The 23,973-nt window shown below is 33.1% G+C and overlaps 1 protein-coding gene across 1 annotated transcript in view; it reads left to right on the top strand.

Annotated features, from left to right (window-relative positions):
- Positions 1–654: 654 nt before the first annotated feature.
- LOC149895781 (P protein-like) overlaps positions 655–23,973 on the top strand; it is a 66,405-nt gene continuing 43,086 nt past the window's right edge. Inside the window, exons 1-5 of the mRNA XM_090118569.1 lie at positions 655–805; positions 13,075–13,601; positions 22,865–23,021; positions 23,329–23,362; positions 23,744–23,879. Of these exons, the coding sequence (XP_089974695.1) occupies positions 13,400–13,601; positions 22,865–23,021; positions 23,329–23,362; positions 23,744–23,879 (529 nt within the window). The 5' untranslated portion in view covers positions 655–805; positions 13,075–13,399. The remainder of the gene's footprint in view (positions 806–13,074; positions 13,602–22,864; positions 23,022–23,328; positions 23,363–23,743; positions 23,880–23,973) is intronic.

The following is a 23,973-nucleotide window of genomic DNA, read 5'->3' on the forward strand; positions in this document are numbered from 1 at the left end:
AAAAATATGATAAATATGAAAAAACTCATGAGAATATTGTATTGTCACCGATCCTTGATAAATAATTTTGAATTACTTAAATTTGTACGCTTCAAGTGCACTCAATCTGTCCGTGTAAAATCCGTCTAAAGGAGTCGGTTACATACAAACATACATGTGAAGCTAATAAAAGCGTGTTAAAAATAAAAAAAAAATAAACTGAGCCCAAAAAGTTTGTATAAAAAACAAAACATTTTACTATCATTCCTTCTCAAATCTCAATGTGTTAACCTAGTATGTAGTAAATTTATCAAACAACTATAGATAAAATAAGTACATATACATAATGAATATACATATTAGTATAATGTCTTACATATAAATTATACATTGGTAGTTTTCCGTAATAAATTGGAACGGTCCGACATATTCTTCTAGAAGGTTCACTGCTCTCAGTCGTTCAGAAATAGTAAGCTTTGATTCCTTGCATTTCCGTTGCATTCACATTTTATGTTATAACACTGCAAAAATACATAAATTAATTGTGCAACACAATTATCTTCCGTACCTAATTCTAACTGGTATTCCATTGATAACAGGGGTATGATAAAAATGCGTCGTGTTTATATTTGTCAGCTGGCTTATGGCTAGTCTGCTAGTAGCATAAAGCGCGCGAACTGCGTCGAACGTGCGCGTATTTTGAATTCCGAAAAAGTAAATAAAAGAAAAAAATCAACTGTCAAATCGCGCGGCAATTTTGACAGTTAAAAAGTGTACAGTTAATTAGTTTTTTTTGTCTGTTTACGTTTTGAGTTATAAACAAAAAGTTCGTATATGTGTTTTAAATGCGAAAATAATTATAGAAAATTGTGGACACTTGCCAAGCTTATCTCAATGATTATTGATACTTGGATAGTTCTTTAGATGCATTATAAATTATTTATTCACAAATGACATTATAATTTTCATGGCTCTTAGTGACGTCATAATTCTGCCGTTCTGTTTACTTATGCTAATTTCTTTTTTTATCGTTGGTATTGTCTTAATAGGCGTTGCTAAAGATAAAAAATAATCGATTTTTTTATGAAGCAGTGGAGCATATTTTATATATTTGTACGAATTATTAAAAAAATTGTAATACATACCTCTATAATACATAACTACCTCAAAGCAATATTATTGCAAAAAGCTTAGACGAGCTAATAATTTTACAAATAAAATTAGTTAAATATCTAAACTTGTAAAATGGGTAAAAGAAATTGTGTTTGTATGTTGTTGTTTCTTCACCGGTCGTGCCAGATTTTCATACAATTTATGCTTTTATTTACTATTAGGTTATGGTAGTGAGTAATAAATATTATTCGTATTATATGGTATTATGTAGTTATGTATCTATATTTAAAGAGGAAAATCTGTCAAAAGTACATTTTTTATCTGTGAAATGCATTTTTTTTATCAAGCATTTTAACACAACCAATACATTCCAAAATCAAATTACAGAATAAAATACCTACTTATTCATAAACTATAAATGATAGGATTGAAATAAAAGTCTAGAAAACATTGAGATATACATATGGAGACGACACCGCCTACATCACTTATGTTCCGCTCAACATACGCCATATGGCGTAACTGCACGGTCATTTTTGAAGTGAAAACTTCTTTAGCGGCGTTGGGTATAAAATCTTAAACTCGCGTCAGGACACGTGGCCTGATCGAAAAAGCGTAAGACGGATTTTTTTTAGCCCTTATATTCCATGCGTAAGACGGATACCATTCCAAAATATCAAACATGCTGAACGTTAATAATCAAGTTTTCCCTTCTGCCGGCACTCCCGGAGTGCAACCCGTCTTTTTTATTTGTTTTAAAGTGAAACGCATCAAATATGCCTTCGTGTGTGTTACGATATTACACAAATAATACGGAAAAGTGCAAAAGGAATAACTTCTAATAAATCTATTTTATTCTTTATTCTTTTATTCTTTTATCGGTAAGTACCTAACTAGATAATAATTTTTAAAACTTAGTTAGAGCAAAAAAATGGCGCACAGATTTTGTTCGTGGTGTCTCCTCCATACGTAGTAATATTATCTCAATGCTAGAAAATGATTTTCCTAATTCTTGCCAGTCCAAAATATCAAATTCGTAAACATTATCTTTTAATATTATCACGTTTATTAAAATGATAAATCCGGATTTCGCACATATCTTATCAAATATATCATTATACATATGTATGTATATACATTATACATAGGTATTTATATGTATTATAGCCTTTCTCGATATATTATTAACTAAACACAAAATTAAATTTTGCAATTCGATGCAGTACTTATAATATATCCTTTGATAAAATTTAGCATAGTTACAACTAGGGCATGCAGAACCGAGTCCGGTTCCAAGTTTCTGAAACCCGGTTCCAAATCGACCTCAGAACCGGGTAGAACCGGGTTACCCGGTTCTTTTATAATACCTCGAAAAAAATACGAAATTAAACAAAAGTAACTGTTAAAGTACCTGATGGGCCTTTTATTTTACGCGGCTTGTATCTTATTTTATTAAATCAATAAAGAAACAAAATTTCAATACTTCTCTTTATTTATCAAAGTACTTTGTTATCATAATATCACATATAAACTTAAACCTTATTCTGTAAAGCAAAAAACCAGCCAAGTGCGAGTCGGACTCGCGCTCGACTCGGGCTCCGAACAAACCTATTTTTCCTTAATCTGTATTATAAGACATTATTGTTAAAGGCTCTATGTTCATGAGAAGTACCGAATGTCGAAATTTGCGAAAATTTTCAGCATTGACGGCTATATCTTGTGATGCCTTGGCTTGTGAGTTTGACTTTTTCACAGCATCAAGGGACTGAAGACTTGAGTATTCGATATAAATTTTCTGCTTGATACCAAAAACAAAAACATGACTGGATCATTATATGAAACAGTAAAATCAACAGCTTTTCAAATTCACGACACATCTAATAAAAATACTTCAGTAACTAAGGTTGGGTCGCCTAAGATCGGACGCATATGCCGAAAATTTTATACGTACTGTATTTTTTAGTTTATTTCTCATGATTCGATGTCGTTTTTCTGTTGCGGTCAACTGTAAATTGATGACAAAGAAATATTGTTTAACCCCTAATTTTTTGGTTTGCGTAGATGCTATCTATCTAAGCAAATTTAGAGCCTAAAAAGCAGACTTTTTTCGACTTACCATAGTGAAGAAAATAACAGTAGTATCTTCACTTCTATGCGTTTAATAATAATGTTAACATTAGGAAAACATCCGGACTTACGTCCATACATTGAGCATCAATGATTGAGTCAGGAAATTCCTCAAAAAATTTGACAAAGAAGTTTTTTTTTTTATTGCGTTTTTTTAGTCCGGTCTTCCCTCCTCATCCTAATTAAGTTTCTCAAACTTTTATCCTCCGTGTTCTAGGACTAAATAATGAAAATGTACCTAAGGTCTGATAGTCATATAGTTATTAGATAGTTAAATATATTAAAAGTTAATAATTATTGCGCATTATTGCATAAAGCGCAGTCAAGAGCTAAACTTCGGTCCGATCTTCGGCATTGGGAGGGAAGATCGGATCTTGGGTTGTGAACGTCCTAGGCGTAATCAAAGTATACAGATGGAAAGAGGATTCGCTAATTCTGCCCCAAAATAATTAATTACATTATTTCAATGAAAGTACTCTCCACAATGAGCCATCAAAATTTTGTAGGTAAGATCGGATCGACGATTTTCGCCACAAAATACACCTTTTCTGCTGAATCACCTGTGTACACGTCCCGTCTGGTCGCTGGCCGGCCGCAGAGTGAAGAGAGGGGCAGAACAAAATGGCGGATCTAGTAGTGTTGGTAGCAGTAGAGAATATTGCCTAGTTTGCGAGTTATTCCATGCATCCGATCTTATGTCACATCCGATCTTAGGCGACCCAACCTTACCTAGCCTAATTATTTTTGTCATTTTCGAAGCCTATTTTTTTTTTTGCTAATACAACCGTAGGAAACTTATAGCATCTAAGGTAAGACAACCAATCAGAGCCACGCTTGAGGCGTGGCACGAAAATTCGCGTGAGTCTGACGTTGCCAGATAGAAAAAATTCGTTATAATAATGCAGCAAAATATAAATAAAACTTTACATTTTAATATTTTGGTCGGAACCGGGAGAACCGGGTTTCATACTATTCAGACCCGGTTCTCAAGATCATCAAAAAACCCGGGTTTACCCGGGTTTACCCGGGTTTTTCGGAACCGGGTAAACCCGGGTGCATGCCCTAGTTACAACCAAACAAACAAACACATATTAGTATAAGACATTTTATGAATAAACTAGCTTTCCGCCCGCGGCTTCGCCCGCTTTGTCTAAAACATAATAAATTATATACTAAAACCTTCCTCTTGAATCACTCTATTCAAACAAACCGAATCAAAATCCGTTGCGTAGTTTTAAAGATTTAAGCATACATAGGGACATATCACATAGGGACAGAGAAAGCGACTTTGTTTTACCTATGTACCTAGTGATAACACTTTTCACCAAACATGATCAGACTGAAAATTGTTTTTGCTTTTTAGGTCATTGACCGTATTTTAATATTGTTTCATGCCTTTTTTATAATTAATATATGTACTAAATATTATTCCCATATATTTATTTACGCAAACAATTGATAAAATGGAAATTTAACTTTCACTAAGCCCTCTAATTACCATTCTAAGTAACAACAATGTAATTAAAGAAATAACTTATTCTATGTACCTTAGCTATGTTATATGTACAACTAGCGACCCGCCCCGGCTTCGCACGTGTGCAATGCTGATACTAAATACACTACAGAAAAACTGTGAACGTTGTATATAAAAACATAGCGGCCCGCTCCGGCTTCGCACGGGTATAAAATATGTATATAGCCGGCCGGCCGGTGCCGCCGCAAACGCTACGTCCCGCAATTTTTAAATCTGTAATATCTTCGAAAATATTCAATTAAATCATACGGTGTAAAGGGCCATATAGATCTATATTAAATGAACAATGTATTCAAGGTATTTAATTGGTTAAGGATTAATGCTGTATTGGTTAAAATCGCTTCGAAAATTAGCCATTATTTGTCGTAAAAAGTAAATGACAAAAAAAAGTTATTGTGGGTTATCCATAAGAGATAGACATATACCATCGCGTACTTTTCTGTAGACCTTTTCAAAGTATTATAATACTTAGTACATTATTTTGATAAAACTCGTAGGGTTCAGCCTGCGTTTACAATGTAAGCGGAAAAAATGTAATTATTTACGACATCACATTAGAAACCTCAAAAATAACAGTACTTCTCCACTATTTAATGGATGTTATTATACATATAAACCTTCCTCTTGAATCACTCTATCTATTAAAAAAAACCGCATCAAAATCCGTTGCGTAGTTTCAAAGATTTAAGCGTACAAAGGGACATAGGGACATAGGGACAGAGAAAGCGACTTTGTTTTATACTACCTATGTAGTGATTATGAAGAATTGAGAAATAAATAAAAATAAACATTTCTAAGAAATACTAAATCCCGCTTTAATAAGATAAACTGATGAGTCATTAAATTATTGTATTGTCACCGATCCTTGATAAGTGTACAAAGTTTGAATTAAATCTGTCCGTTTAAAGTGGGTCAAAATTGAGTCTAGAGGAGTGGGTTACATACAAACATACAGGTGAAGCTAATAAGAGCGTGTTAAATAATAATAGTTTAAAAATAATTTGGAAAATCCAAAAGTGCACGCCTCATAATTTTTTTTAATAAATATTTATTAATTATTATTTTTGTTTATTTAAAACCACATCGAATCAGACCCTGAAAAATGAAAGGGTTCTATTCCTGAGCATACTCAAGCGTAAGAGAAAAAAAAAGACTCGATTAGTAAAGTATTTCGGTCGCTATCGTGTTAACAAGGAAAAGGATCCGCACATACAGACACACGGACGTCCAAGACAGAACTTTTTTAAACTGTTTTTTAACTAGTTTAAATAACAAAAATGACATCAAAAATATCATGAACGTTAAAAATAGTGTTTTTTCTTAATATGTGTGTGTATGTATTATCTTACAAGTGCAATGTATGATACATAAAGACATTTTAAGTTTGAAAAATCAGATGTTTTGCGCGAAGTGACAGTAGTACCCACCTCAACGCTTCGCTTATGAGGCGTGCAAAACTAAAAAACACGCTTTTTATAGAAAACCGACCTAAAAAATAGAAAATTTTTATCAAATTAGTGTATTGTCATCGGTCCTCAATAAATCTACAAAGTTTGAACGAAATCTGGCCGTTTAAAGTGGGTCAAAATCGCGCCCAAAGAAGTCGGTTACAAACATACAAACATACAGGTGAAGCTAATAAGAGCGTGTTAAAAATGAAGGATAATTTAACACCACAGTTCAATAAAACATTAAAAAAGTATAATTAACATATAAATTAACAATATGACGTAGAATCTATTGTAATAAATACATTTAAATAAAACAAACAATTAAAGAAACATTATGAAGTTTGTAAAAAATACAAAATAATTTGGAAAATCCAAAAGTGCACGCCTCATAATTTTTTTTTTAATAAATATTAATTATTATTTTTGTTTATTTAATAACAATTAAACCACATCGAATCAGACCCTGAAAAATGAAAGGGTTCTATTCCTGAGCATACTCAAGCGTAAGAGAAAAAAAAAGACTCGATTAGTAAAGTATTTCGGTCGCTATCGTGTTAACAAGAAAAAGGATCCGCACATACAGACACACGGACGTCCAAGTCAGAACTTTTTTAAACTGTTTTTTAACTAGTTTAAATAACAAAAATGACATCAAAAATATCATGAACGTTAAAAATAGTGTTTTTTCTTAATATGTGTGTGTATGTATTATCTTACAAGTGCAATGTATGATACATAAAGACATTTTAAGTTTGAAAAATCAGATGTTTTGCGCGAAGTGACAGTAGTACCCACCTCAACGCTTCGCTTATGAGGCGTGCAATAAAAGTTATTACTTACTAACTAGTAATACTTAGCAAGTATTTTAATAGTTTTTAAAGCTTATATACCTAGATGTATGATTGAATTAAAACATTTCAATATTTAGAAATATTAAAATTAGCGTTTGTACTTACTGCTTCAAAGTAGGTGAGATTTCACTGATAGTCGATATGTTAAAATAACTCAAAATATTAAACTCAATCTTAAATCATGAAAATAAAGACAAAGAAGAAAATTTTAAAAAGAAAATTCGTCAAACAAATGATAGACGAACACTCCAAAATATATCCGTCTCTTTCTATTACTTTTAAATCATATCTTTTGACTCTGTCTAATAATGAAATTATGTATGTTATCTTTATATGGCCGCCAAAAATAAAGGCACAGATTATACATTACATTTGTATTATTTGACACGATATCTGCATTTAAATGCTTTGTAAATGCATTTTAACGCATTTAATATTCAAATGTAAACTGTGCATTCATTTGCAATGTTATTGGCTTGAATATATTGCATAATATTGTAAATTATAACCTTGTATTTAACTACACATTATTTACAACCACACTAATATTATAAAGAAGAAAATTTTGTTTATTTAAATTGAATAGGCTCCAAAAAATACTAGACTGATTTTAATTATTTTTTCACTAATTACATTATTAGAAGTAACATGCCTTTTAACATACCTATTGCCTATTGCATTCTTTTATTTTCTGAACGTGTTTTGAATTCATGGCACTGGCAACAAAGACAAAAAAAATATACCTAGAAAAAAAAAGCTGTTCGTATTCGAAATTCAAATTCCGAAAATTGCCGATACGATGTCGATAGATTTTGCGCCTTTTTCAATATTTTTAGATGAGTCTAGTGGTTATAAAATTCTAAAAATCTTGTGTCCCGTAAAATAATTATCATTACTTGGATAGGTATAAGATGGGAATAATTTGTGAATAGAGAACGAGAGTGATGTAAGATAAAACTGGCTTGAGATTTGTAAGTACATACAATACTTATATTATGTACTACAATAATGACTACAATGATTTTATCTATATTCTATACTAATATTATAAACGTAGTACGCGCTAATCTCAATTCTCAGGAACTACTGCAGGTCCGATTTGAAAAGTTCTTTCGGTGTTAGTAAGCCAATTTATCTAACACCGAATAATGGGCTATCTAACACAGAAATAATTTTAAAAATCGGACCAGTAGTTCCTGAGATTAGCGCCAAATACAAACAAACATATAAACTATTCAGCTTTGTAATATTAGTATAGATTTATTAACATCACACTGCATTTAAAATTTAAATATTTTATTTAATACAGCTCAAAATTATAATGTAAGCCGCATGCGGAAAGCTAGTATGTATAAATGATAGGCAATCTGTCGCCAAGAGCATCTAACTAACAAAACAACAAACAAAAATTAATTGGCTTTAAGCCAATAGCCAAACAATTCACATTATAAAATCTATAAGGGCCCTCCACACGATGGGCAGTATTGGCCCAAATGATGTTGATCGATGTTTGCCGCCATTACGGCGTTTATGAATAAACATCTACAATGACGGTCGATCATAGACATTAGGCTCTACACTAGCGTGATTGCCTCTACTCGCCCAACGCTACCCATTGTGCGGAGGGCCCATTAGACTATCTTAAAACAACACACATCATCTCAGTTCTCAAGTATAAAACCAAGTAGTTATCAGTGTCTGATAACTACTTTAACTTTAAGATACACCTAAAATTATTATAACGCATAAAATAATAGCCAAGAAAGTACCTACTTACACGTCTTATTTTGTAAAAGTAATACATAAAGAATATTCTCAACTTTTTAAGTCGGTTAAAAATATATTAATTCTATCCAAATGACGCATACAGTAAAGTGATGATTGTGACACGTGGATTTAAATCTAGTTGGCCATGTTATATATAATAATTATTAACTTATATATAGATTCAATTATTCTAATCTATTATGTGTAGGTGGCACTTCTGAGACGCAATTAACGAACGAGTCATTGTAATGAACCGTTTATACATCCATATGTAATTATTAAAAAGCGGTATTTAATTTTTTTTAATATAACAAAAGAACACTCCAATTTTATTAATTACTAGCTGTTCCCCGCGGCTTAACCCACGTGGCTCAACTCCTTTTGGTCTTAGCGTGATGATATATAGCCTATAGCCTTCCTCGATAAATGGGCTATCTAACACCGAAAGAATTTTTCTAATCGGACCAGTAGTTCCCGAGATTAGCGCGTTCAAACAAACAAACAAACTCTTCAGCTTTATAATATTAGTATAAATTAATCGCGCTTAAAATCCGTCAAATTAATTGCTAGATCAAGCAGAACTTAATAATTATCTTTATAATCGAGTAACCTAGTTAAACATCGCTATCTACTACGTCATATGTTTGTGAATCGTAAATTTTAATTGTAATAGGTATAGTCATAGAGAAAATAACATTAATTAACCTGAGAAATATTATAATAGCCTATATTATGTAGAATTATAAGTTTGAAAACCGGGGCAAGTTTCCTCCAAAAGGGTTAAAATAATATGGCATCGATGTAACATAGTATAAAAAGCAAAAAATTTTTCGCATTATGTATTATAGTTATCCAAGTATAATCTATCTATACTAATATTATAAAGCTGAAGAGTTTGTTTGAACGCGCTAATCTCAGGAACTACGGGTCCGATTTGAAAATTATTTCAGTGTTAGATAGCCCATTTATCGAGGAAGGCTATAATATATTATAATCACGCTAAGACCAACAGGAGCACTGCGGGTAAAACCGCGGGGCACGGCTAGTAATATTTGAAGTGAATACTTATTTCCGTTTTTGTGTTCCTAATTCTAAGAAAAAAGTTCAAAATTGCTAAAGTTGCGTGGGAAATTAGAAAACGTAAGAAAATTAAGTTTAATCTTTGCCAGTTGGTCTTAAGTATGTATTTTATTATTTCTTGTCCGTGACACTGTTTAACAATTATCCAACCTTTGTAAAGTAAAATTAGATTCACATTAAACGCTTCTACAATTTAAGTACTATGTACTAAGTCACGATTTCTAAGAGACGCCTCGTTTAACTTTTATTTTGTATCTTACTAGCTTTTCGCCCGCGTCTTCGCCCGCGTTTTCAAAGTAAAACCCGCACAGTTCCCGTTCGCGTGGGATTTCCGGGATAAAACCTATCCTATGTGTTAATCCAAGTTACCCTCTATATGTGTGCTAAATTTCATTATAATCGGTTCAGTAGTTTATGCGAGAAAACCATACAAACATACATACAAACCTTTCCTCTTTATAATACATATTACTATCTATTAGTATAGAAGTATAGATACCTATGAACACTTTACAGAAGTGAGATAAATCTTATAAAACTAGCAATTCTTGTATCCTACTAATATTATAAATCCGAAAGTTTGTGAGGATGGATGTATGTGTAAGATGTGTACATGACGTATGTATGTTTGTTACTCTTTCGCGCAAATATGTACTACTGAACTGATTACAATGAAATTTAGTACACATAATATAGAGCCATAGAGGGTATAAACTTGGATTAACACATAGGATAGGTTTTATCCCAGAAATCCCACGGGAACGGGAACTATGCGTGTTTTTCTTTACTACGCAAGCGAAGCCGCTGGCGGAAAGCTAGTATATTAATCGTACTAATATTATAAATGCGAAAGTTTGTGAGGATTTTTGTGTGTGTTTGTTACTCTTTCACGCAAATACTACTGAACCGATTACAATGAAATTTAGCGCACATATAGAGGGTAACTTGGATTAACACATAGGATAGTTTTTATCCCGAAAATCCCATGGGAACGGGAACTATGCGGGTTTTTCTTTGAAAACGCGGGCGAAGCCGCGGGTGGAGAGCTAGTATATTATAATATGAACTGTCCAAGCTTAACGAGCTAGGGTGTTGTCTAGTAAATGCAATAATTACTCCTTTTCAAGGTTTTAAATTATAATGGTGTATTAAATATGCAAGTTACTTACCGCATGAATGTGTCTTATGTAAAACAATTTAAAGCGTAAAATGAAAATAAGTAAATAAATAGAATAACAGTAATTACCTGTTTGAATAGCACAGATACACAATGATAATTGATAATATTATTCGTGAAAAATTGCAATAAATTTCCAACTACCCTCCGATCTATTTGAAACTTTTTGACGGTAGGTACGCTATTGGTCGTTATCTATGGTGAATCGTATAATGCGTTATATTGTTAATTAAAAAATATTAATCTATTTGAAATAAATTCGGAGTTAATAGTAAAAAATCAATTTATATATAGTTAGATTTTTTTTTCAATTCCTTTGTTGAAATTTTGTCTATGCCTTCGAATAATCAGTTTTATGCTTCCTATACATTTATTTATAGTGCAGACATGATAGTATCAAAATATAAACAAAAAATTAAAAATAAAACATAAACCTTAATAAATTATAGTAATATATTTACAATAGATAATTTCTAAGTCATTGACAATATTATTACTAGGTATATACTATTTATTATGTACTTCTAGTAATGATACTTGTCCGGAAAGCAATAAAAATGATAATAAAATGAATGCATTTGATTCAGACGTGATCATTCGTTTAACTTGAGAGTTATAGCTAAATATTCGCTCCAGCTTCTCCTGGGTTGAAAAAATATAAACAAATACCTAACAAATAATCGTTGATATTTTATATATTTTAATTAATAAATATTCGTATATATTTTAATAATATTTTTTTAAACTTGTAGTGTTAATATAGCTGTAGGACTTCGATTTAGGCACACGATTTTACTTCAATCTGATGAAATTTGAACAAACTTAGTCAATCTGGAGTAATTCCTCGTATTAAAAAAAATAGTAGGTTTACAGTCGAATTGGAACGAATAGTACGAATTGGAATTTTCCCTTCTAAATAATACATACAAATTTTCTCTCGTACAAAAGGATTCTTGTACAATCAAAGATGTCAACACTGTCCGTTTGTAATCTCAACGCATAGCTCTATCACAAACATCAATAAAACATAAAGACAAACAAACGAACTAGTTTTACAATCGAAACATGTGCATTTCTAGGAGCATATGGCCATGTTTTATTCATACTTTAATATTACACAATAAATATTGTTTATTAAGTACTAAGTTATACATCCAAAACCCGCTGAATCCATATTTTAGTAGTTGACTTAAATAATAATACTTACAAAAATGTATTCACTTTGTTGCTATAGTTATGATTTGTAAGGAAGTGATTACGGAGAATCGCCCACTCAACCGTCGCGACGACATCCCTAATCATTTTTGAGAAGACGCGATCTCCAGATCGTGGTACTGTTTAAACATAGAATAAATCAGTTACACACTAACCATCTTATTGTACAGACCTTAATTAAATTCATTTAAATTACTTACTTACTTACTCCTCTAGCGCTGAAACCCCAAAGTGGGTCTTGGCCTCTGAGACGAGAACTCTCCATCTTCCCCGGTCCTGAGCAGTCTCTTGCCAATTATTATTGGCTCGTAGCACGCGCATCTAGGTACTGTGTGATACTGTGGACGGTTACTTCACAATGTGATCACCACAGTGATCACAATATTAACATTTTGTTTTAGGCATAGAAATCTAAATAACAAGACTTGTTATTTAGATTTCTATGGTTTGAGGTTTTAATACACGAACAAAAACCAACTAAACTATATTTTATCTCGCAGTACTACAGTTATGCCTTACATAAGTTATGTTCAGATTCATGTGCCAACAAATTATATTATTATAGGTGACGCCTTTGATAAGAGATATTATATTATGTTAAATCGGCATTAGACAGCAGAATTCATAGCATACAGAACATATTTCTCGTAGAAGAAAACGAACTATCAAAATGTCAAATTTGCTGTGACATGTGCACAAATAACAATAAAATAATATTGAATTAAATTTTAAAATCTTTTTGTTTATAACTCAAATGTAAATCTGAATTCCTGTTTACAGTAATTAGTGGATTTTATGAAAAATACTCAAATAATTTAAACCAAATCGAATTACTCAGAAAATAAACTATAAAAATTTAACCAAATCCAATTCTGTGTGTTATAAAACAGTGAATTAGTGAAAAAACAAACTAACAGCAACTCAACATCGTTTCAACTAAATAACTCAACTTTGTTTTACAACTTAACAAATCTACGTGTACTCAACATTCGAAACGGCATCTCAACTTTGTGAACTCAACTTTTCCAACGCTACTCAACACTAAAAGTTGAGTCGACTCAACTTTTTAAAAACCTAAATAAACAGTAATGAACAATCTTTGACTATGGATAAACTAGTAAAGAGAGTTAAACTATGGGGCGTCTCCAGGAAGCCGTCGAACCCAGAACTCAGCAGGAGTCAATACTCCCTGGTATCAAGTGGTGAGCTTACTGCAGAGGCACTACAAGTGTGGCTGAAACTACCCAAGAAGATCAAGTATGATCCCGATTTGGAGCCCTTTCAGAAGCGATATGAGAAGGAGATTGGTGAGTTTCTGTTTGATATGTAGTTTTATAACATTCAAAGGTTTTATCTACCTATAGTTTTTTTTAGGAATAGGCAAAATGACGCTGGTTTGAATCCCGCATCATGATCGACTTTTTTCTATTCCTTAAAATTATCTCAAATATTTTTGTTATAAGAGCTATTGGTAGAATTATTTTTAATACAATTAAGTAAATATATTTGAAGTGAAACTTCTTTATCGGGGTTGGAAAAAAATTTAGTGTAACATTTTTTCGTTACGCGTCACATTTATCCGTTACGCGCCATCTTTTTCTTATCCCTACCACGCGTGATTCAACGTATTTCTGTAAAGTTGCATATAGTAAATTATTTTTTGAAAAATAAGGTCATAAAGAAGTTTCACTTCTTACGTGTGTAGGTACACTAGTACACGCACACATTTTTTTTAACATTAACAATATATCCTAATGATTATCGAAAATTTTATAACGCGGAATGTACGGTTGCAACTTGCAATGCCAAATTTAGATGATACTTCATTAGTTATGGGAAAAGTTGATTTTGTCCGCGGTTTCGTCTACTAACAGCTAGATAGTTAATGTCTTTGCTAAAAATTATACTTATAATAGGTAAAGCTGAAGAGTCTGTTTGATTTTAATGTATGGATAATTGTTGTCAAATTCTTAGATATCACATCGTAGGTCAACAAACCAAGACAAATAGGTATAGCAATTATTGATTCCTATCTATCGATGTTAGTTGTTACAAAACCGCGTGACTTTGGCAAAAAGACAGACTGTATGTAGACTGCAGGGAAAAACGTTCATGGGCTTTGTAAGCCGACTAAAATATCGACCGTATAAAAAGTAATTAGGGTTCCATAACCATAGAGTAAAACGGGACCCTATTACTAGGTTCCGCTGCCTGTCTCCAGGCTGTATCTCATAAACCGTTGTATCTAGAAAACTGAAATTTTTACAAATGATGTACTGTATATATCCGTTGCCGCTATAACCAGAAATAGTAAAAAAAACCTATACAATAAACGTGTTTTTTTTTTCGTAGATATTTTTTTGCTCAATTTTTGAGACGCTTCAAATTTTCACAGAATATTTAGGTACGTATAGTACGGAACTCTCCGTGCGCGAGTCCAGCTCGCACTTGGCCGGTTTTTTAAACACGATAAATATAAAGTTTTTATAACCTTGACACTGTGCCAGTTAACTCGCACACCTTGACTGTTGTTTTTGTTTTTTGTTGTGTTATTGTGCTTTCCTTGTATTTGTTTTGATGCGTAAATATTTTAGTGAAGGCTAATGTTACACATTTTATAAATATAGAAGAAAGTCGTGTTATTTGTACCATTAATAACTTGCTAGCTGTGCCCCGCGGTTTCACCCACATTGCTCCGCTCCTGTTGGTCTTACTTATGATATACATATTCCTATAACCTTCCTCGATAAATGGGCCATATAAAACCGAAACATTTTTTTTTCAAATCGGACCAGTTGTTCCTTAGAGTAGCGCGTTCGTTGTTGTTAGTTCATATTTTGTTATTAGTACAAACCAATAAAAACCTGTTTTTTATTCAAGATATGAATGTAATTATAGTAGGAAGTACGAGGATGGTCCTCGTACCTAGGTACTTCAAGGAATATTTTAAAAAGAATTAACGAAATCGGTGCAGCCGAGTTTTGCGCTTACCAACACATTGAGTGATTCATTTTTATTATATATAGAAGATATAGGTACATATTATAAAGCATTTGCAAAACCAAATAAAGTTTATCAGTTTTTGGGTCAAACTCTCACGGGAGAACCGCGCCCTTATAAAAATAGTGTCATACGGTAAATTTATTTATAATTTAAAGGAAAGGTGGTTGAATTAAATAAAAAAATAACCGATATTTATCTTACCTACTATAGTCTTCTGCCCGCGGCTTCGCCCGCGTTTTCGAAGAAAAACCCGCACAGTTCCCGTTCCCGTGGGATTTCCGGGATAAAATCTATCCTAAATTTCATTGTAATCGGTTCAGTAGTATTTACGTGAAAGAGTAACAAACATACACACAGCTACACATACACATACATCCATCTTAACAAACTTTCGCATTTCTAATATGTATTAGTAGGATGGGATTAGGACTTAGGAGTTAGGACACCTAGACGGACTCGGCGGAGGACTTTGTTTTTATATGTAGTGAAGCTTTACTAAGTCCTATTTACACGGACAAAATCGCAGACCTCTACTAGTTTTAGTACAAGTACTTAATAATTATTGACTTTACAAATCACATACGTATGTTAACAAATTACTTAAAAACGACGTCAGAATAAAGTAACTTTACCAAATTTGATGTGATAATTTTCCTGTGAACGAATTGAATATTGTTGTTTATTTGCGACGACCTGCTATATCCATAAAGGTAAGATTTTGTCATGTGGTAGCCCGCCCTCGCATAATTTGAACAGTGACATCATAACCTTTAGGTAGTGTCGTATTTATTAAGCTAAGTAGGCTTAGTATCGGAAAAATTAGAAACTGAAACATTTTTTTTATATCCAAGATTTATAAACGCCTGTGAATCTTAATATTTGAGTGTATGTAGGAATTAAATAATTAGGTACCACCGTTTCAAAAAACTGTGTTCAAATAACTGTACTTTACCACCAATAATGTGCGAGGAGTGTGTTTGTAAATAATCAATAGTATCGCTTCAAACTAAATGAAGCGATGGTTGTGGTTCTTTACAAACATCCTTGTACATTATTGATGGAAAAGCATCCTAAGCCAATTCAATATTTATAATATACTAGATTTCCGCCCGCGGCTTCGCCCGCGTTTGCAAAGGAAAACCCGCATAGTTCCCGTTCCCGTGGGATTTCCGGGATAAAAACTATCCTATGTGTTAATCCAAGTCACCCTCTATATGTGTGCAAAATTTCATTGTAATCGGTTCAGTAGTTTTTACGTGAAAGAGTAACAAACATCCATACATCCATACATCCTTACAAACTTTCGCCTTTATAATATATTAGAATAATTAGAATTAGAATTAGAATTAGAATAGAATTAGAATTAGAATTAGAATTAGAATTAGAATTAGAATATTAGAATATTAGATATTAGATGTATTTGTAAAATGATGAGTTTGTTAGTTCACGATTTAAAAAACTTGAGCGATGTCAAGGGACATCCGGATGGAACGAAGTGTTAAGTTAGAGAGAGACAGACAGAGAACCACGTGTACGCCGCACGCCGCACCATTCTAGCAAAAAGTGTCGTGACAACTTTTCGTAAGAATTTTTTCCGTCTAGCCCCCTTTCACAACGCGCGATAAGGAACTTCGTTCCAATAATTCGAAAAGTTCTACATGGATTGCATTCAATGGGACCCTCTTCACAATGGGCAGCGTTGGGCGAGTAGACGCCATCACGATATGATAGTGTAGAGCCTAAATGTAGATGATCGTCATTGTAGATGTATATTCATAATCGACGTAATGGCGGCAAACATCGACGATCGTTTGTTGGGCCAACGCTGCTTATTGGAAGGGGGCCATGAACTTTGTGTTGTAGGTACATAGTGATTTTAACTACTTTTTACTGCGATGAAACATCTCATTTCTATGAGAAATTTCTTTGGCTAAGCGGGCGAAGCCGCAGTTTACAGCTAGTATGATATAATGTAGCCTTCAAGTTACAGGAAGCTACTTTTTCCCTAAATGGCAATCTTCAATGTCACGTTTAAATTTTATTTGTTGATACACGAAAAAGGGCATTGCCTTGAGCATCGGTACAGAATACACAATAATTTTCATGGTGTTATTCTTTGTGATTCTAAAAAGGTTATGTACATACATACAGTTTTTAACACGCTTTTATTAGCTTCACCTGTATGTTTGTATGTAATCGAATCATTTAGACTTGATTTTGTCCAACTTTAAACGGACAGATTTAATTCAAAATTCGTAAACTTATCAAGGATCGGTGACAATCACAGACATGTATATGTATAAGTAGACAACGCAAGTACCGCGATCTGTATGAAAACCAAGCGTGTCATATTTTTTGTACTGACCTTGACGCGTTATGACGTCACGAGCGCTTTTTAGTGATGTTAATTTCATTTTACGCTAAATCGATTAGGCCGCCACTCGCGCGGCGATTCTAGTATCGTCCTATCCCATCGAAGTAAATCGAAAGAAATCAGATCAAACTAGATCTATGTCTAAGAGGTAGTCAAATAAATGAATCGTAATCGATTACTAAATCGATTCAAGACAGAAAAATGATAATTACCATAGACAGAGGGATGATAAAATAAAGTTATAAACCTTTTAATATTCTAACAAGTAAACTAATGTGTTTTAGCTTTTTCTTACATATGCCCATTGAGTTACCATGTACTACGTACTAGAGAGGCCATCGAAAGAAAGTAATGAAACTGTCAATCAATCAATCTTTATGTCCCGTTGCATCGATCCATTTTCCTTTTATGTTCGGGTTACTTGGAAAACTGAAAAAACAAACATAGTCTAAGCAATAAGGAGTTTTCTTAAAAAACTCCCAAGATGACACTTTAACTAATGGCGTCCATGTCATAATATTTATTTTTAGTACCTTTGTATTAAAATACTTAAAAGTTCTAGGTCAAGTCGTATTAAATGACAAAAAAAATCTATGCCTTTTTTTCTGAAAAATTGCTCCTTCAAATTATCATTTATCTGTTCGATTATAAAATCGATTAGAATCGAGAACTGTTGCATCAAATGAACATCACTAACCACAAAATTGGACAGAAAAATGAGAACAGAAAAATGAGAAGACGCTATTCATTGCTTGTTATCATACGACGCGATCTTTACCGTGCCAAGTAAAAGCCGCAATGTATTCCGAATCATTTCGTATGATTTGGTATCCGTGTTTGTCACGATCGTTTTCCACAGATATTCTTTATTTGATTTTAAAATAAATAGTGCATATTCTGATTAGAAAATTACTTACCGGTGGAAGGAAACATCTCTGCTAACTCGGCCACTCACAGCTGTGGAGTTTCTACAGTTTATAACGGCGTAATTCGGCATTTTACTTTATTCAGCTTCACGTCTTTCCTTGGCGAACTGCAAGCGCGGACTGAGTGTAGGCCAGCGTCAAGTAAGTTTCATAATCGTAGTTTGGACACGGGAAGTACATACACTCGCTTAGTCTATCTTGATATATGTCCGTGGTGACAATACAATAATTTCATGAGTTAAGCGTGTTTTCAATTTTTTTTCAACTATGTTATTCTATGGAGGAGGCTCTATTCCACTGAATGTATACTTAGGATTTATTATTATTAAAGCGAGAAAAAGATTGAACTGAAAGTTTGTATGTTTATTTTTTATTCTAAAAGAAAAGATCATTTTAAGAAGAAGAAATCACCAGCTTATAGGTAATAGCTAAACTATTACTTCTAATTTACTATGTAGGTATTACCTAAGACAGAGTCTAGACTTTACTATAACGGTGGGGATAGACAGCTCAACAAGCTTTCAATTATCTTGCTTTAACCGTATGTACATAATATTACTTACATACTAGTAGAGACTTGCGGTTTCACCCGCATTAATTTTAATAAAAGCACACTATGTATTAGAAATTATTAGAATTTTTAGTTTTATAAGTATTTAAAAATTTCTAAAGATTAGGTATAAAAATTCGATTAATTCACACTTTGCTCTTTGCTCCGCTCCTATTGGCCGTTGCGAGATGTTAAGCATAGGTACTAGCTTTCCGCCCGTAGCTTCGCCCGCTTGGTCTTAAACTTATATAACAAATTATATTATACTAAAACCTTTCTCTTGAACCACTCTATCTATTAAAAACAACTCCATCAAAATCTGTTGCGTAATTTTATAGATCTATCATACAGACACAGATGACGGAAAGCTACTTTGCATTATACTACATATTTAGTGATAAGAAACTTACTATCAAATATTTCCTCTAATCATAAGCGTGGTAAATTCATATACCTATTTATATTGTGTAATAACAATAAAATATATACAAATCTTTGTTTATTTACGTCGCGGGCGCATTCTTATTTGACGCGGATCGAGCGGTTACACTTTGAACCGGTTTTATCTGGTTTTGCAACGACCCGACGTAACGTGCATGTGTGTGTGTTGTAGTCGGCTTGAGGTGATTGGTATGTATTATGCATCTAATTTACTTCATTGAAGGGTTCAATGGTTTTTGGGAGGTAAAATAGTTTACTAATATTATAAATTGGCAAAATTAGTGTATGTAATATGTATGTATGTTTGTAATGTTTTCACATAGGTAAAACTAGAAATTACTTATTATAATATTATCTGATAAACTGCAGGACCGATTTTAAAAATTCTTTCAACAGCAAAAAACTACATTTTCCCTGGACGTAGGCTGTATTTTATTTTGTTTTTATAACAGGTTTAGCCCGGCCAAAGACGGGATAAGCGGCAAGTATTTCATTATATGCTTGGTTTAGTTAAAATAATTCGTCAAAGCTTCAAACAAACACTAAAAAAGATCTTCAGTATATTATAAAATATCAAGTATTTTTAGACACGTATCTGAGAGCAGACTATAGTCTATAATGCAGTCATTTCACATCTGCAGTTTACGACTATATTCCCACGATCGAAAGATAATTTTATATTCAACATTTATCTATATTATTCTAGCATTTATAAAGAGAAAAGATTTGTTTTAATTTTGAATGTTCGTATACATATTATACTCAATTGTACTAGACCGATTTAAAAAATTCATTCATAAGCAAAAAGCTCCATTATTCTTGAGTGACATAAGCTCTATTTTATCTTTGTTTTTATCAATCCAGCGGCCAGCCGGAGGCGAGATGAGTGTACTATCTCTATAATGTATTATGCAATAGATAGATTAATATAAAAGAGGAAGTTTTATATGTATACTTTACTAGCTTTCCGCCCGCGGCTTCGTCCGCGTTTCCAAAGAAAAACCCGCATAGTTCCCGTTCCCGTGGGAATTTCGGGATAAAACCTATCCTATGTGCTAATCAAAGTTACCCTATATATTTGTGCTAAATTTCATTGTAATCGGTTCAGTAGTATTTGCGTGAAAGAGTAACAAACACACACATACACATCTATAAAAAAAAACCGCATCAAAATTGTTTTATATAACTACTATGTAGTGATTGAATGCAGGGTCGTTTGTCTCGCACAGCGCACTGTCTGTTGTTTACATAGTTTCCTCAAATTTAAAAATACATTTATAGTCTGTATCGCTATTGTATAAAAAAAAACTACAGCTGTTCACAAGGTCAATGTCTTTTATACTATTTAAAACTGTTTATCAACATTATGTTATGGTGGCAGTACACATGGGGCCAACGTGTTGGGCCAACGGGTTGGGCCAACGTGTAGAGAGCTACTTGGCGGTATGTTGGCTTCATTAGCCTAGTTGGCGCCAATATGGGCAGGCCAACCGAATGTTGTCGGTTTTTTGTGCACACTTCAAAGGATCTTGGCGCGCTCCGCAAACAGCGTTCACACGTTGGTGTCTTGTTCAGATTGTTGTTACTCGTCAGCGGAGACAGTATCGTTGCGCGTCAATGAAATTTACGTTTAACCATGTTCCGATAGCGATGGAGGCCCGAGGCGCCGATGTGGACAAGCAATGAGGTTTTACAATTCGTAGAATTGTATCGACATGAAGGAATAATTTGGAATCCACGGCATGAGCCATGAACTACAAAAATATAAAAACCAATCTCAATAAATTAGATGTTTTATTTTCTATTTATTATATTATTCTAGATGTTTTTCTTATCTCACTTTTATACAATGTGATAAAAAATGAATATATATAAAAAATGAGTAAAATAGTATTAAAAAGTTACTTGTTCTTAAAAATTAAATAACAATATACAATGAGCATGGTTTTGATCAAATTGTGCTTTATTACATAAATAATATTATCATTTAATATAATAATATTATATAATCTTTAAAGTTTCGTTTTATAGGTACCTAATTAAAATTAAATTAACTGTAAAATGTACACGTTTTAAACATTTGAAAAAATCTAAACATAATAATGTTTTATTTATACAGAAATAAAAAAAGGACAATAGAGATTGGAAAATGGTATCATCGCAGACGGCAGAGTACATTCATTGTTATTGATGCACATCTACGTAATAATTAAACGCACTGTATAAATAAATTGCCGCGGCTGCAAGAACTTCTACGGACTACGTCCATCCTTGAAGCGCCAATGCAGAATGATCAGTACGCCAATGTGTGAACAGGAATCTTGATATCCTTCATTTTTTCCCAACACGTTGGCCCAACGCCTTGGCCCCATGTGTACTGCCGCTATTAGACATTTTATGTTTACAAACATTTATAAACACAGATGTTTGTGGCAAAAAACGTCAATATTTTGAATTAATGAATTTATTATTGTTAGGTATACTAGTTTCCTCGCGATTTTTCATTGATCATGACATTAACAATTCTTTTTCCTGCTTTTGGAACGAAATTCCTTATCGCGCGTTGCGAAAGTGGGCTAGACGGAAAAAATTAAGTAGAAAAGTTGTAACGATGCTTATTGCTATAGTTGTAAGCCGTGCGGCGTGCGCGTGCTTCTCTATCTGTCTCTCTCTCTCTCTCATAGAATGCAAACCAGTTATTTTAAATAAATAAATAATATTATAATAGTGAAAATGACTTATTTTAGTAACTTCGTTCCATCCGGGTGTCCCTTGACACCTCTCAAGTTTTTTTATATTTTTAATTGCAACAATTTTCATTGATGCTCTGCTCTTATTTCGTAGCATGACGTTATGTAGCCTCCCTCGATAAATTAACTAAGTTTAATCAAACAAACTCTTCAGTTTTATAATATTACTTGTACCAATAGATACGATAATGAAAAAAAGAGCGTGTGTCCCTAGCACCCGTGTCAGAAGTAAAATTTCTTTGGCAAGATTCAAAGATACCTAGTACCTACTCAAATCGTCGCCTTACTACGTAGTACTAGGTATTATATATTATTCTGTGGACTTACTTACAATAACGTGACGGTATTGTCATGACGCAACCTTGAAATTTTACCCTCAACGCACCTAAAGAAGTTTTACTTCAAAAAACGCATAAAAAATATTGTCATTTATATTGTATGTATAATTATTGTAACAAAACGTATTTCTTACCTTATCGTACTCATATACATATAGCCATTCAAGTTATTAATTACTTTCTTTCAGCGACAAATTCAACTAACATAAAAGCAAACGGGTCAGCGGAGACCAAACGTCTGCCGCTCGTGAAGTCCGCGCCGCATCTGAACAACAATAGAACGGACGAGGTCAGCCATGACACTAAGGGGCTCGGTGTTGACGTCATACCGGGTAAAGATGATGGGTATGTGGGTAGTTTTATATTTTGAATATTTTTCGGTATTAAGCGTAGGCAATTCTCTGTCTACGGTATTAAATGTATTTGTGTGCGTGAGATGATGGGTATTAGTATTTAATGGGTAGTTAGATATTTTTTTTATATTTCGGGAATTGTATGACTTGACAGAAAGTGAAGTCAAGAAAATTAAAGTAAGATGGGTCGATCAAGTTCCTCCTGACCTATATAATTGTGCCCATGTGAAAATCTGTCTATATTATTGGTGCGATTTTGAACCTAGATATGAGTGCAATAAATATTTTTTTCCTTGCAGACTGGATAGTAAGCCATCGAAAAAACAAAGTAAGGTATGTTAATTTATGTAGTAGTAGTAGTATTAGTTTATTACAGCTCAGATTCTTTATCTACCTTATCAGTTTATTTATTGCTCAGTTTCCATTATAACCGCCGGACCAATTTCAAAAATACGATTTCAATTGTTATTACATGTGCCATATTCATTTTAGAAAGAAATTCAATCCTGACGGCAAAAAATTGAATCATTAGAAGTGACACTCCTTTAGGTGCGTTGAAAGTAAAATTTCAAGGTCACGACATGGCAATGCAATACCGTCACGTCATGGAGTAGGGCGACGATTTTTGTATCTTTGAATCTTGCTAAAGAAGTTTCACTTCTGACACGTGTGCTCAGCACACTTTTTTATTTAATTATCTTATTTTATAAACAGATGGCCCACGCGGGACATTACATAAAGATGACTTGCCTCCTCGCCTGCTGGTGTTTTTTCACTCTAGCGTTCATGTTGTTTAATGAGAGGGAAGTCGTTGTTATGAACACTTCGGTGAATCCTGATCAGGTTAAGAGTAAGTACTAATATTGTGATAGTCTGTTAGTCTTGATCATAAAAATAGCGGATTGGTTCGGTACGAAATTTGGTGTTGAGGTAGAATTTAGTCT

The sequence above is a fragment of the Colias eurytheme genome, chromosome 30 (assembly GCF_061535395.1).
Source record: "Colias eurytheme isolate Ceu_HAF_F1 chromosome 30, ilColEury1 Martin Lab GWU primary, whole genome shotgun sequence".
Taxonomy (NCBI): domain Eukaryota; kingdom Metazoa; phylum Arthropoda; class Insecta; order Lepidoptera; family Pieridae; genus Colias; species Colias eurytheme.